The sequence below is a fragment of the Schistocerca nitens genome, chromosome 2 (genome assembly GCF_023898315.1).
Source record: "Schistocerca nitens isolate TAMUIC-IGC-003100 chromosome 2, iqSchNite1.1, whole genome shotgun sequence".
NCBI lineage: Eukaryota > Metazoa > Arthropoda > Insecta > Orthoptera > Acrididae > Schistocerca > Schistocerca nitens.
The window spans coordinates 1,110,734,008-1,110,751,202 of NC_064615.1; the positions used below are offsets into that span (position 1 = coordinate 1,110,734,008).

At 39.7% G+C, this 17,195-nt stretch overlaps 1 protein-coding gene across 1 annotated transcript in view; it reads left to right on the forward strand.

The window, feature by feature from the left end:
- Positions 1–16,791, forward strand: part of LOC126237503 (transcription initiation factor TFIID subunit 9) — a 95,108-nt gene extending 78,317 nt beyond the window's left edge. Inside the window, exon 5 of the mRNA XM_049947660.1 lies at positions 16,371–16,791. Within this exon, the coding sequence (XP_049803617.1) occupies positions 16,371–16,519 (149 nt within the window). The 3' untranslated portion in view covers positions 16,520–16,791. The remainder of the gene's footprint in view (positions 1–16,370) is intronic.
- Positions 16,792–17,195: the final 404 nt, after the last annotated feature.

Consider the following 17,195-nt stretch of genomic DNA (forward strand, 5'->3'; position numbering starts at 1 on the left):
AACAACAGATTTGAGTGACAAGTTTTTAGCTACATGGGCAGTGCCAGACACTCATGAGTAGAGTTCAGAGTGCACAGAGACAGCAAGCCCAAAGATGACATCACAGGATTCACTGGCAAGTTTAAGCTAGTGTACAGAGCTCGTACCTAATTTTTGATCACTGGTACCACACTTCCAGCTACCATTACTATGATACTAATGGTGAAGTGGATGATGAAAGTGGCACTTGAGGAAAAGAAATAATGCTCCCTGCTTCGGTAATGGCACAGCTGGAAACAACTTCAGACTAAGTGATGTTAGTGAAACGCCCACACAATTGTACAGCTCTGAAATGTCTCACAAGTTTGAAACAAAAGAAACTTACACAATATTTCAGTAAATAAATGGGAGCAAACTATAATAAATATAGCATTCTATATTGTATTCCTTAATAGAATATTTCCAGATTGTCTGGATTTTCAGTAAGTCAGATTATATCAGATCCCACCTGGTATGGATGAATGAAGTTCTTGTGTAACAATTAATTAACGTTGTATTTCTTTTATTTTTCTTTTGGTGGTAATGAAATATGCCCCCCCCCCCCAAAACACACACACACACACACACACCTCTGTCAGTAGTAATCATTACTGAAAATGCATTAGTATTGCCAGGATTGAAGTTAATCAATTGCCTACCTTTCTTCTTGGAAAGATGAAATACTCAAATTGGCTTCACAAAAATATATTCCACTTCTTAAAACTATTGACAATTCAGAACTCTAATGTTTCGTTAAAAGCAGCAAAGGGAAGAATGTGAATCATTCAAAATTAACCCAAACCACACCAGATGTGGATATTCATTTTTTTAGACACATTCTTGTCATCCTGAACTTGTAGTGACTACAGTGAGAGAATTGTTGTGAAAGAAAATCTAGATCATCACAGTGGATAGTATAATTACAATAATACGAAAAACATATTCTACAACAGATAAAGAGGAGTAGGCCTCATGTAAGTAAATGAGAAGGGAATTTTCTTTCAGTGGAACAAACTATTGGCATGTTGACAGAACAGTTTTTCATCAGTTACAGGCAAGTGTGCAGTGTTTCTCTGGAAATTGGTGTTGATCCTTATTGCAGTGTTAATTAATTCATCAGCACTGGACTTCTTGGTAACTCGAAACACCGCACATCCAGAACTTTGAGCTGTATTATTCTCCTCTTTTCTTTTCACAAAAATATTAACTCTCTCATAGCTTTGAAGTTCTGTTCTCATAAATATGGAAGTTCGGGCGATGCAAAATCCAGCATGAAATAATGACAATATTATGAAAAGGATAGTTGCTACTCACCATGTAGCAGAGATGCCGAGTCCCAGATCAGTGCAACAAAAAGACTGTCAGCAAGTAAGCTTTCAGCCAAAAAGGCCTTAATCAGAAATAGACAACACACACGCACACACACGCACGCGCGCGCGCACACACACACACACACACACACACACACACACACACACACACACACCCACACACACGCACACGCGCGCGCGCGCAACTCTCATACACATGACCACAGTCTCCAGCTGCTTAGGGCAGACTTACTGACAGCATTTTTGTTGTGCATGTCTGTGACTCAGAATCTCCGCTATATGGTAACAACTATACTTTTCATAGTATTATCAAAGTTCAGATGGCACTTATAAATAGAGAATGGTGTTAATTATTTTCAATGTACTAATTATGAAGTTGGAAATGAATATCATTCAATGATATCTTCAATATCTGTGAATAATATTTACAACTATTATATTTATTATTTCCACTTCAAGTAAGTATAGTAATTTCAGGTTCTTTTTGTTGAACTATTTAAATTCTCGAAATTAAAACTCTGAATTCCCATATATTTCCTTTGTAATAAACAAGCAATGGAAAATCCAAGATGGAATGTAACAATATTATGAAAAGGAAAGTGGCTAGAAAGTTGCTACTCACCATATAGCAGAGACGCTGCGTCGCAGATAGGTACAACAAAAAGACAGTCACAAATAAGCTTTCAGCCAACATGGCCATTTGTCAAAAATAGAAGTAACAATGTTCTGATAAGGATAGATTGCTACTCACCATAAAGGTGACACATTGAGTTGCAGACAGCCACAACAAAAAGACTATTACACACTTATCTTTTGGTGAAAGTCTTCTGTGGCCAGAGAGAGCGGTTGTGTGCCTGAGGTGTACTTGTGTGCGGGAATGTGTGTGTGTTTTCCTTTCGAAGAAGACTTTGGCCGAAAGCTAAATGTGTAAACAGTCTTTTTGTTGTGCCTGTCTGCAACTCGGCGTGTCATCTTTACAATAAGTAGCAATCTATCCTTTTCATAATAGTGTTGATATTTCAATCTGGACTTAACATTGTTTGGATTTGTAAATTACATTGATAAATTCCTCTCCAACTGTATACAATACTGATGTTATCAATGTGAATGGACCAATACTTAATGGAGATTGAACATTTTCATTATCTAATTACAAGCTCAGTCACAAAGCTTTTGATTTCTGATAATGACATGATTATTAGAGTAGATGCACCAAATAGCTGTTTATAATAAGCAATCTTTATTTACAAAAGACTGTTTCGGCTTTATCGCCATTTTCAAGTATGTCTAGATTGATGTGACATCCATATTACATCGTTAGTGGACTGTCTGATAACTGTCACTGTTTTAATAAGATGGTAAATGATGCCAGTATGTTGAAAATAAAATATTAATTATGATGTGACAGTAGTTTGACAGTAAGTGTGGAACTGTCAAACTACTGTCACATCATAATTAACATTTTATTTTCAACATATTGACAATATTTACCAGCTTATTAAAAGAGTAACATTTATCAGACAGTCCTCTAACACTGTAATATGGACGTCACATCAATTTAGACGGACTTGCAAATGGCGATAATGCCAGAACAGTATGTTGTAAATAAAGATTGCCTATCATAAGCATTACTTGGTGCATCTGCTCTAATAATCATGTCATTATCAGACATATATTATGCTGGTGGCTCTAAAGAAGAAAAAACTTTTAATTTCTTGTTATTTTTAATTATTGCAATAATGCGAAACAAGATTTGTGACACTGCAGATCCCAGCTTCTCACACCCGTTAGCCGTTGGCTATAACATTGCTGTGACCAGCACTGCAAAGTGCTGCATCAACTGAGAAATATAATACTACATTGTCACAATCTTTTACACTCTTTACATAATAGAAAGCAAACAGCATTTAGTGAATATTATGAAAGATGGCTACTATAAATACATTGAAATGAAAATTTATAATTACTCATTGTAGCTAAGGTGGAAAGAACATCAGAATTGCCATCGATATCTGGAACACTGCATATTCCCCTTCCTAAATGAGCAATCTAGATTTTTATGATTGCTACTTTTTAATTCTATAACAAGTCAATTGCAGCACTGTGCTGGATAAATGAATCTAATAACTTAATCCTCAAAGTAATAGAATTTAACATGCCAAGTTTTCTTGCTGTTTGGCTATTACACCACAGTAGTCTGTTATGAGATTATCATTCTGTAGTAATAATAATAATTATTATTTTATGTGGCTCAACGGCCTGATACATTTCACTTGGACGCCACTCAGGCAGTTTGAACAAATGTATTGTGACATTACTACAAGAATGCTGATACAACCACAGTACAATATAATAATTTTGTGTGACTCAGTGGCCTGATGCAAGTCTTTCACTTGGATGCCACTCAGGCAATTTGAACATATATTGTGACATTACTACAAGAATGCCAATACAGCCACAGTACAACATGTCATTCAACTAGGTGCACATTATGTGCCCAATGTCTTTCAATCTCTTAATAATTTCAGTTGGAATGAAAGTTGTAAATTTCTTTACAACCCATCATTTAAATCTCTGCACACTATGTGCTCAAGGTTTACTTACTTCTTAATACTCACAATAAAAGTGAGTTGCAATTTCTTTACAAACATTAATCCAGCCTACACACATATACACTCAGCATCAATTTCGCTTTTAATAAACACAGTAGGAATGGATTTGTTTTCCTCATAACAACACATTATTCAAATCTATGCACATTGTGTACCTGTGTCTTTCTACCTTGTAATTACAGTAAATGAATGACAATGGCTTTCGTTTTTCCACTGACAAAACCATTTGTTTAAATTTCTGGCAGTGCATGTGGTTTCTTCCACTGTCTTTACAACTTGGGCCTGTTGCTCTTGAAACTATGAAATTCCTGGGGCTCATACTCGATGAGAAACTTTCTTTGTCCTTCCATGTGTCTTGCCTGGCAGCCTGCTGTATTCAGTCCCTCAATGTCATACGTGTCCTCAATGGTATTTCCTGAGGTGCGGATCGAACCAGCCTCCTCCGTTTGTACCAGTCCCTTGTCCATTCAAAACTAGACTATAGGTGTTTCATTTATGGATCTGCACGTCCATCCATCTTACGTAGTCTCAATACTATCCACCATTGTGACATCCGTTTGGCCACTGGCACTTTTTACACTACCGTGGTTGAGAGTCTGTATGCAGAAGCTGCCAAACTACCACTGCCCTACCGCCATGACTTCCTCCTCAGCAGATTTGCATGCCGTTTGTCTGCCATGTGTGCCCACCCATCCTATGCCTCCTTCTTTGATGACCCCAGCAAGGGATGCGCCCCTCTTCTTAATTGCCTCCTGAAGTTCACTTTTGACTCTTGCTCGAGCAGCTTAACTTCACACTACCTGCAACTATCCTGGTGGGTGTAAACCCTTCACCATCTTGGCTTCATGAGGCTGCCCATGTTCACTTTGGCCTTCCTAAGCACATCACTCCAGCCTCGCTTTATCGCCATCAGTCTCACGACCTTTGCATGGAACTCCGTGATAGTACCTTTGTGTACACTGATGGCTCTTGGACTGACCATGGTGTCAGGTGTGCCTTTGTCAATGGCGCCGAAGTCTTCTGGTATCGGCTTCCAGAACAATGCTCGGTATTTACAGCAGAGCTCTTCACTCTGTATCAGACCATGCAGTTCAGCCAGCGACACAGGTTTTTCAACTGTGTCATCTGCTCAGATTCTCTTACTGCCCTTCAAAGTTTGTGTGTGCTGTACACCATCCATCCCTTAGTGTAAGGGATCTAGGAAAGCTGTCACTTGTTCACTCTTGATGGATGTTTATGTGGGTTCCTGGTCACATTGGTCTGACAGGAAATGAGGCTGCTGACGCTGCTGCCAAGGCTGCAGTCCTTGTACCTAAGCCTGCTAGTTATCACATTCCCCTGATGATCTCTGTGTTGCCATGTGTCAGCAGGTGGTGTCACTTTGGCATCACCACTGATCTTCTCTTCATGGAAACAAGGTCTGAGTTATTAAGCCTCTCGCAACAGCCTGGACAACCTCCCCTCAGCCCTCTCGCTGCGAGGAAATCATTTTAACTAGGTTCTGTATTGTGCACTATTTGTTAAGTGGCGGTCCCCCCTACTGCTTTGTGCACATTACACTGAACTTTTGACTGTCCGTCATTTCTTGACGGAATGCCCCCTTTTTTTTTAACAGCTTACATTCCTGTTTGTGTTTGCCATCTGAGTTTTTGACCATTTTTGTGAACAATGTGCAGTCTGTCAACCGTGTTTTACTTTTTATCCGTTGTAGCAATGTGGTGAAGGCTTTTTAATTTTTCTTCTGGACCTCCGTTTCTCTAGGGCGTATTTTATAGACCTTTATCCATGTCCCTGTTTTTGGCTATCTTCTCTTCCATCGATTGGGATCGATATGTAGTCGTTTTTAACTCCTCCCTTTGTCTTCGTGTTCTACAGTTTTGACATGGGTGCGTATGACTCTAGTTGGTTTTGCACTCTGAAACAAAAGAAAACAAAAACAAATAATCTGTTATAGATTTTTGCACCAGAATATGAAACTCCAGTTTGAGCTGTAGAGAGTGATATATGGTCAATTTGGAAATTGTTTCTACTTCTAATACTATGGTTGAGTTCCTTGTAGAATGAACCCTTTTACTAATTAGCTGGAATTCCCCTGAAGATTATGATCTAGGGCAAAACTGAAAGTGTGCTAGCGATCCTTTACAAATGTCAATATAGCGAGAGTGATTTTAATTGAAAACCAGGCAGAACTGAGCTTTTCGGTTAACTTATCCACTTGTTGGTACAGCAGCAGTTTATTATCCATCTGGATGCTCAGGAGTGTCTCACATGGAGCCCTGACCAGTGTATCGTCATTGATCTTTACTTCTAATACCTGTAAATCATTACTATTTGTTTGGAATTGCATAGTAAAAGTTGAGGTAAGATTAAGGGTTAAATTGTTACCTGTGAACAAGTTAAAGGCTGTCCCTCTATTCTCCTGGCTGTGTTTGGGCACTTTATAGGTTTTCTTGTGTCATCAGCAAACATTACAGTTTTTGAAGAGTCCTCCAATGCTGCAGGTGAATCACGCATATAGGCTGAGAATGAAAGTGAGCTGAGCACCTTACCTTGCAGCACACTGTATTTAATGTTTTCCCACTCTGAATTATCTCTTATTCCTGTCGTATAATATGCTAATGTGACCCCCTATTTTTTGTTGTTAAGATATGACTCCATCCATGCAAGGGGAAGACTTTTAATGGTGTGCAATTATAGTTTCCCTTATGACCAAAGACCTTAACAAGATAGCAGAAAATGCCAACAGGGTAATTTTTCTAGAATTGAGTTCATGAGATCATATATTTCCTTCTCAGTAGTGAATTCTTTACTACAAAAGTGAAAGTGAGCTATTGCTAAAAGGTTATTGCCAAAAAGATGGTTCTTTACTCTTTTGTAAGCTACTTTCTCAGAAAGTTTTGATAACGAAGGAGATTGGTCTGTTAGAACTCTGTTGTTTATCTCCACTTTTGTATTCTTTCTTCAAATACAGTTCCTCCAATAGCTAAATACTGTTTGTGTTCCAAAACATTCAGAAGTTCAGTAGTTTATCCAGCACTAAATACCTTAGTGCTCTGGTGAGAAATGTTTGTTCAACAAAGAGATATCTTCTTTAGTTTCCTTGAAGTGGTTTTGCACTCGTTAAGTGACTATTGCCATCACTCTGGCCCTTCAGGGAGCTCACAACTCTTTCAAGAGTATGTGTGTGGCAAGTATAGACCACAAGTTACTGGACCATTTTCTTCCCTTCATGTGCTGCAGTCTCCCATTACAGACTATCCTTACTTCTCTTACTACAAAACTCACGATGGCAGTCCTTGCTCTTGGCCTGGGTCTTTATCTAGGTTGTTCATTCTTTCATTTAGATCTTTTCCCTTTATTTTTCATCAAACTTACTGGGTAAAATAATTTTTATCTCATTTTGCGTTTAACTGCTATTTTTCCTGTAGTATGAATTGTTTGGGGAGGGACACATTAGATAGCATCAACTTACCTACAGTGTGTAAGATCCTCTATTACCAACAACTCGGTAGACACACAGATGTGTTTAAAGTCAATGCGCTCGTGGTTTTGTTTGTAATGAATCTTGCCTCCTAAAAAATTTTGTCCAATTGTGTTGTCTCTTTACTGTGGGAGTCAGCACTGGCACAAACAAGGAAGGAGAGAAGTTTCAGTGGCTGGTGGCAGGAATCCAAAATATCTGTACAAAACAATGAAACACTTTCAGATTAATAGGGCACTTTATTTCTAAAAAGAAAAGAAACATAACTTCTCATTATAAAGTGCTTTCCTGTGCCTCCTACATACACTACTACTACTACTACTACTACTCAACACTACTACTACTACTACCACTCACAGAACACAGGCTAAGTATTGTCCTCCTATTACTGAGTACTGATGCTCTCAAAGTGGCTGAGCAGCGATGAGGCAGCTGGTTTAATCAGCATTGACAGCAGGCACTGAACTCTGTCTTCCTGCCCGCTCTTTCCATTGGCGTGCAGGTCAGCACATTTTTGATCTGTTTCGCAGCACTGCGCTGGTCGGTGTACAGTCGACGTTTTAACACGGGAAAATATCGACGCACAAAAGAATTCTGAATGTTTTTCACTGAACGAGGCCTGGCTGTACGGATGTAGTGCAACAAAAGGTTCAAGTATGCGTCTGTGGCCTGAGTAATTTTCCTATGGTGCAGTGGAAAAGTCTGTAAAAGTTCAGTGTCCTGCGCATCTATCTGACAACAAGATGTGGCAGTAGCATAGAATTCAGAATCAGGACAAACAAGAAGACAAGGAAGGGTGAGCCGGTACAAGATTTTGTACTGATACAGTGATAGTAACAATGCCCAACATGGCAGCTTCTGAGCCATGCACAGCAGAAGAGGTTTGGGTGGATGAAACGAAGACTGAAGTGGCTCATGGTCCATCAGTAGGTAAAACTTCTGATCAAACAGATAATTGTGAAAATTTATCAGGCCGTAGGTAATACAGAGTGCCTTCTCGAGGTGGGAATAATTACATTGAGTCTTGGTCAGTAATTTGCAAGTGAAAGCATTCGGCCTGTCCTGTGAACCAAATATGTGTGAGAGCACAGCTCTGATACCATACTAAGAAGCATCCACTGCCAAAACCACAGGCTTAGCGGGATCAAAATGAACAAGGCATCTGCCACTCAACAAAGCATTTTTAAGTTTCTGAAATGCATCCCGACACCCTTTGGTCCAAACAAAAGCACATCCTTTCGGCACAGAGGATGCAACTGAACCGCAATCTGGGCTGCATTGGGTATAACCGTATATAATGTCAGCTTCCCAAAAACTGCCCACAATTTCATGTTCTGCGGGTCAGGGAGGTTACAGATAGCCAGCAAATGTAAGTGAAAGGGATGAGCAGCTTGGCAATTAAGAGCATGGCCTAAGTACTGAATTTCAGTCTGAAAAAAGGCACATTTGTACAGGCGACACTTCAGACTGGCAGCTGAAAGCACTTGAAAAAGCATGCAAAGTTAATTGATATGTTCCTCCGGTGTACATCCTGACGCAATATCAACCAAGTAATTTGAACAGAATGGAACTTTTGCAGTAAACTGTTCTAAATAGCATTGGACTATGGCAGGTGCGGAAGTGCTGCCAAGAGGTAAGTGCAAAAATTTGAACAACTCTAAATGTGTGTTGATGACGAACACTTCCTGAGACTTCTTGTATAGTGGAATTTGCAAATATGCATTGAGTAAGTCAATCTTTGAAAAATAGCTGCCTGCACCAAGTCTGTCCATTAATTCCTCAGGGCGAGGCAACGGATAAGTATGCATAGTTGTTCGTTAATTCACAGTGGATGTAAAGTCAACACAAAGTCTTCCAGAAGGCTTTGGTAAGATGACTAAGGGGAAAGTCCATTGACTAGCCTGGATAGGAGCAATAACACTATTGTCGTGCCATTATTTAAGTTCATTTTCAACTTGTCTCTAAGTGCATGAGGGTCGAGACACAGCCGATAAAACTGAGGTTGCACATTGTCTTTCATTGTAACATATGCCACAAAATTATTTGCCCTGGCAAGAGCTTCAGAAAATAAATTGGGAGACTCCTCAGTCAAATTAGTACACTGTCTTTTGAATTGAAAGTAGAAACAGGAAGTACATTGTCGTGAATACAGAGACCAAACAAATTGAAAGAATCTAACCCAAAAATATATTCACACTCGTGAACACAAAATTGTATATGTCGCCGTTGTGGTTTGAAACTGGAATTGGCAGGCAAATTACATGTACCAAGCAATGGAATGTCCTGACTGTTATACGCAGTAAGTTGCGTGCAAGATTGTCAACTGTGATGAGCCCATCTGCTCATAAGTGGCACATTTAAGCAATGTAACCGAAGCACCATTGTCCAACTGAAGTCGCACATGGTGTCCGGCAATGACTAAGTTCACAAACAGTTTGTTTGACTATCATTGCACAGCACTTGGGCTGGGTGAAGGCATGTTCCGAAGTTGGTCATTACTAGTATCGGTAGCCGGTTTAGAAAAAAAACTATGTTCACTGAGTGAGAAGGTGCCCCACACTTACGAGAGCGAATGTGGGTAAAGCTCTGTTCTATTGCAAGCACACACAGGACATGACCTGGCTTTCCACAAGCAAAGCAGGTCACATTCTGTGAATGGCAGTTAGGTCTTTTTTGCATGGAAAAGCACTGGGGTCATGATCTCGCAGCAGACACACTTGTTTACTTTGTCCACAGTGCGGTGGCCTGTTTGCACGCGTTGGTTGGTTGCAAGGCCATAACTGTTTGTTACTTTGTGTCACACTGCAAATCAGAGCCACCTCAAAAATTTCCATGGCATTAGCACACGAGTCCTGACGTTCATTAATTTATAACACTTGTTTCAAAGGGTTCATAATGGGAATTTGTTAATGAATCCTACTGTCTGGTACATTGTATGTAATTGCATCACTGTAGTGCTGTTCACAGCTACATTGAAAATGACACTGCCTTGTCAAACCCTGAAGTTCAGTGACCCACTGACAGTATATCTGTTCCGGCTTTTTCAACAGTCGAAAGAACTTGTAACGAGCTGCAGCAGCCTGTATCTGATCCTCATAATGATTAGTGAGTGCAGAAACTAAATTTTCAAAAACTAGCAACTCTGGCCTACTAGTCGAGAATAACTTCTGAGTAAGGCAGTAAACTCCTGTGCCAGGCGTTGACAAAAAAAAAAAGTTTCACAGTAACTTGTGCTTGATGTGTAGCGCAGTGATCGTTGACCTGATGTGCCACTGTTACATTCCTCTTGTTGTTCATTGAAAGCTTGGAACGACATGATGCAAGGAAGTTGTGCCATGTATATGGCTGGTTGTTGTGGCAGAGATGATGCAGCAGCTTATGCATTAATGAGATGCAGCAGCTTGTTCTTAATGAGCTGTTGGACTGCCGTCAAACATATTGAGGATAAGTTACGCAAGTTTGCTGGATTGGAAAAAAATGAGAAATTGTTCCCTGCTTATCAAAACAGCAATGGCTATGTTAACAACAAGCACTTTTGAAATGTGACAAACATTGTCACTCCACATAAAATTTCAGCATGGCTGAAGGTATTGCATTCCACCAAGACTCGATACCTCAGAAAGCGACAAATTGTGAACCAACCTAGGAAAGTGATGAGTCAGTTTCATTCTCCAAATCCAGTAAGACCTGAAGGACAATTGAAATGACCCAAGTGCTTTTATCCTTGGTTTTGAAGGCAATATATTACCAAAGAAAATTAAAGTAATAGTTTAGAGATGCAATGTTAAACCTTGTGTTACCCCACCTATGAGATGTTTTCAGAGCCTACATTATGGTCACTTGTCCTCTAGCTGCAGCGTTGCACCTATATATGGATATTGTGGAAGGGTTTTACCCAGGAACCGAACATGACAACGTGTTAATTGTCCATGCCAGCGTTCTCCATGTACGAAAGGAAGATCCAAGAATGTAAAACACTAAACTGATTATCTTACCTTGACGCCAGAAAGAAGTATGAACATCTTCCCTCCATCAACGTTATCACACTTCTGCAGGTACTGTGATCAGTTTTATACCTGATATACCTTCTAGCCACATCCATGCAAATCATTCAACCACCTATCAGAAGGAGAGACTGCTAACTCCTTTGGTCCCCAAACCTATAGCACCAGCTGATGCCTCCATGCTGATGCAGCCGAAAACACTTTGAATGTCCCTGATCCCAACATAGGAGAGGACACCATCCAAGGCATCCTCCTCCAAATGCGAAACAGAGATGTGACCTCACACGAACTAGTGGACCAAAGAGCATTGGGCACTGTGTTGCAGAGAAGCCTGGTCATAATCCAATCCAGAGCTAAAAGACAGCAAAATCTCACACAAACTCACTCACCAGAGACAAAAAGAAAGAAAAGAGAAGAGAACAAAAACCCAAACCAAAAAAATATCTGACGATTCTGACCAAATTGGATCCCTGCCTGACATAAGGAAGAATCATCGTATGTGGATTTTCCACCAACCTCATACGAGGTGCAAGGCTAAGTAGCACAATTGTGCATGCCAGCTAATTGCATCTGTGTTGCGGTACAGGAATCAAATTTCTTAGAAGACCTTTTCTGTAGTGTTAGACATTACCAAGCCTATTACAATAATCATGTCAATAGAGAGAGAGCGTCTTGAAGCATATTCATACTAATAAACTGTAACATCTACAGCAGACAGTTACCACTAAACACCAGACTAAAAGCTATAACTGTCTCTATCCACATATTGGGAAATATATTATCAAGCAATAGCAACCCTTATAGTATAACTTGCCCAACCCTTTATTTGTTTAATGGGTGACTTTAATGCCAACAATTCTTTGTGGAGGAGCAGTGCTAGTAACGTAGAGGACAACTGTTTTTCTCTGAATTTGAACTCTGGCTATTAAACACAGGAGAACAATCACATTTTATTGCTGTCTATGGCATCTGCTATGCTGTTAGAATGTTTGCAGAGACCTGTGAAATAGTGATCACTTTCCGATGGTACTTTCCCTACCAAATCAAAACATCAGTGAGTTTTTACCATGTTGGTCCCTTAGAAGAGCTAATTGGTCAGCATATACCTCCAAAGTGCGAGTTTGAGTTACTGAGGAGAAACATACAGAAAGGGTGGTGTAGGATTCTACTTCTGTGAGCAAAGGTGGTGCAGAAGTGATACCATTTTCCATACACTGTCGCAAATGGAAATCCGTACCCTTGTGGTCCTATGAAATAACCAGGGCCATTAGTGAATGATGATGAGCACTAAAATGACATCCCTCAGTGACCAACTTAATTGCATTTAAGTGACTTGCAGTGCAGGTTCAATTTTTAATTTAAAAAAAAGGATGAGAGTAAAGTGAACACTATGTCTCCTCTATGAGGGTACATACTTGAGTCTAGTTTAAACTTTGACATATTTGTACACCTTGACTACCCACAGCAGATTAGCATTTCACAGAGTAGAGATGTTATCACTGTGTCTTTGGATTGCTGTACATACCACTGCACATTTTGGAGAAAAATATCAATCCTTTAATTACCGCCCTACCTTTACAGACTACTGACCTGTAGCAGAATGCAGCACTTTGTCGTTTCACTCCCACCACCTAAAAACTTATAATGCTCTTTTTACTGAATGGAAACTCAAAAGCACTCATATAGAAAGATGTCCCCGGGTATTCTACAGAATACTCAACCAATGCTTCGATGTCTGACCAACAGCAGTTAAAAGAGTACTGTGTTGTGGAGCTTCTTATGCTTCGATGTCTGACCAACAGCAGTTAAGAGTACTGTGTTGTGGAGCATCTTAATTGAATGTGGCGAGAGGGAATTTTTCTCTCCAAGTTGACGGAGAGCAGAGTGGTCCCTACCTGATGCTGGGAATAGACATACTCAACTGGGATAATTACAAACCCGTTCATCGGACAGTTACTTAATGTAAATTGTTATAACAGTCTCTAGGTAACTATGCTAGTGCTTAGAATCCAAATGACTACTTTCTCCATAACAGGGCATCCTCTGACAATTTCAGTTTACCGTTGACCACTTTCTGGGACTAGAGTCTGCAGTCAGATGCCTTTGCGCACCAACAACACGTGTGTGCTGTATTCTTTGATATCCAAAAAGCATTTGATTCTACAGAATGCTATCACATTTTGTCAATATTGCACTAGTGTTGTCTTTGGGGTTGCCTACTGATTTTTTTTATACAGTACTTTTTATCATTTGGTCTGTTTCGTGTACAACTTGGCACAATCCCTAGTACCCAATATGTCCAGGAGATGGAGTCCCACAGGGATCGGTGCTGAGTGCTACCGTCTTCACTGCGGCCCCCACAGTCTTATTGCCTTTACTTGTCGATGATGTCTGTACCTATTACAGATCTCCATCACCATGTAGTTTGTAATGGCAACATCAGAATGCCACACACAGGACACAAGATTGAGCCCAGAAGCACATGTAGTGTCACCAACATAATGCATGTTGTGTATTTTTGTCTGTACTTTGGTATGTACCTCCCCATCCAGAGCTTTACTTAGGAAACCAACTACTTGAATTAGCTGACTAACTTCGCTTTTTAGGGTTATTATTTGCAGTAAACTAACATATGACAACTCCAGGATAATTGCATGAAGAAACTGAACCTACTCCACTTCCTCCTCAGGGAATGGATTTGGGGGTTTTATGAATCTTTTAGAGCATGCCAATTTTATCTAGCTTGGCTATGGACGTGTTGCTTGTGGTTCAGCAGCCCCATTATGCTAGGTTTACTAGAACCTGGATCCGATAACAGCGTAAAACTAGCAGCTGGAGCCTTTCATACAAGCCCAGTCGACGGTATCCTTGCAGAAGCAGGCATCTCACTTCAAAGAGTACAACACTAGCTCCTTCTGCTCAGCTAAGCGATCATTATCATCTATCAAAAATGTAATGAGGGGAAAAATGAATGTCTTTATTCCTCCATACGAGTGCTAATTTCTTTTATTTTGTCTTCACATTTGTTACAGATAATGTATGTTGGCGACGGTAGAGTTGTTCTGCAGTCAGCTGCAAATGCAGATTCTCTAACTTTTCTCTGTGTTTCAGGAAAAGTATATGAGATCGCATTTGAGTTCACAGAGCGTCTCTGTAACACTTGTCTGTTGCTCTAATCTACCACTAGCAAATCTACAGGAAGCCTCAGAATTGCTTCAGTATCTTCCTTTAATCCAATCTCGTGGCAATCCCAAACACTAGAGCATTACTCAAAAATTGGTCACACTAGTGGTCTATATGCAGTCTCCTTTATAGATGAGCTGCAATTTCATAAAGTTCTCCTAATAAATCAAAGTTGAACATTCGCATATCGTACTACTGTTATTAAGTGTTTGTTTCATTTCATATTGATTTGCTATACCTGAATATTTAATTGTATCCAACATCTTTGTTTTTGGATATATTTTTCCCACGTGGAATCTTTCCCTCTATTATATGAATATTTAATTGACATTACTGAGACAAGTAACACAGCACTAATAATGTATTTGAACAGTACAGGATGTTTTTCCTAGTCATCTGCATTTGCTTACACTTTCCTTTATTTAGGCCCAGGTTCCACTCGTCATAATGAATGGAAATTCCATCCAAGCCATCTATGCTTCTGCAGCTACTCAATAATGGTATGTTTCTGTGTACTACAATCTCATCAGCAGTCAGTCACATGTTGCTACTCACCCTGTCCATCAGATCCATTTATGTATATAGAGCACAAAAGTAGTCATATCACACTTCCCTGGGACAAACCCTCGCAGTTGATAACAACGTACTGTGTTCTCTTACTCAAGAAACCTTAGAGCCAATCACATATTTGGGAACCTATTCCATATGCCTGGAGCTCTGTTAACAATCTGCAGGGTGGCACCCTGTGAAACACATTCCAGAAATCCGGAATCTGTGTGTTTTCCTACATCCACAGTTCTCAGGATATCATTTGAGAAAAGGGCACACTGTGGCACGAAGACTCCACCACTTACCACCAGATATTTAACTTTCTGTACGACAATTATAGACTTCACTAAACTGTATATAAAGAGGGCTCCAAGGTCAGTTTCATGTGCAAGGCCCGGTACCAGATATGGTCGGCACATTTACTTCAAAACTGACAGCTGTATTTGGAGCTCTTCAACACACTGGAACTCTCCCAAACCTGAACTTACTTGTATGGAGTGACTCATTGAGTGGACTGCAAGCAGTAGATCGAAGATGCGCTGATCTGTAACATTCACGGCCTGCTATACATCTTCCATAGAAATGAAATTTTCCTGTGGATGCAGAGTTACTTGGATATCACGGCGATGAACTTGCCAACAAAGTTAGTGGAATTCCATAATTAATTTTGGTGTTTGTTAAGCTACACCCGCAGATGTACTGTAGCATCTTGCTAGAGGAGCCAAAACAAAATGATGTAGTGAATTACCATACACTAATTCATTTTTGGCAACAGTTGAAATGTTTTAGCTGTCTCAGGCTGATTCATTTCTCTGCTTTTGCTGTCGGGATACAGCTGCAACACTTCCACTGCTGCCAGAAACGAATTACTGTATGATGCTGCATGTTATTAGTGTCCTGTTCCATTTCGCTTGGACTTTTCTAGCATGATACTGTGGTATCGTGGCTTGTTTATATCAGTCTCTACCAGGTCTGCTGGTATGCTTTTTTTCAAGGTAATAAAATTTTATGAACACACCTCCTGTGTAAATCTAATGATTTGTCACCATGCACCAATTCATATAATTGCTGTCAACCTTTCTACAGAATTTGCATAAATTATTTTAGCAGTGCTGATAATTTATTGATGTTCCATGTAAAATATTTTTTAATTTAATCAAACAATATTTTTATGACTATCTTTTTTTCCCAGGACCCAGCATCCAGAAACCTGTAACCAAGCCAAAAGTCCAAATAACGTCAGGTACTAGCACCTTAAAACTGGAGGACAGTGACACAAGTGGGGGAAGCTTAAAACGAAAGCGAGAAGATGAGAGTGAAGATTATGATACTTTAGAGTGAAAATGTGTGTGTGAACTGGAAGAGATTGTGTTTCAGTTAACTATGGTTTTGAATGGATGATATTGTACAATTAAAGAGACTTTGTGTTCACTTACCTACTATGTTAAATGGCATTTTTTAATTATTTTTTTTACTTTATTTATTTTATGTTCTGAAGAAAATTGTGAGGTGACAGTTAGTGCTCAAGACGTAAAGTACTGTAGCTACTTTATTATTATTGTGGACTTCAAGATATGCATTGTACAATTCAATTAAAAATGCTTCTGTTTTCATCAGTGCTGTCATTCTTTACTCTTTGGTGTTAAAATTACTACCCTGTTTCCTGTCGCATGTAACAAAATTTTCACAAGACAACTCTAATGTTTTAGTGTGGTAATAACTGTGATCATATGTTGCAATTGGTGTTTGGTACTGCATTCAGTCAACACTAAATGAAACAAAATAGCTGAAGTAATTGTTGGTATTGAGAGCAGCAAACAGTGACAACATGGGAGATCATGTCAGAGCGCGCGCGCGCGCGCACACACACACACACACACACACACACACACACACACACACACTTCTTTACATGGCATCCACAGTGATCCCTATAACAGGTTTTTAATACATTTTTTTTTCTGTACACATTGGGAGCCAGTTGAATGCAAACTTAATGAGAACACAGACCAACTAT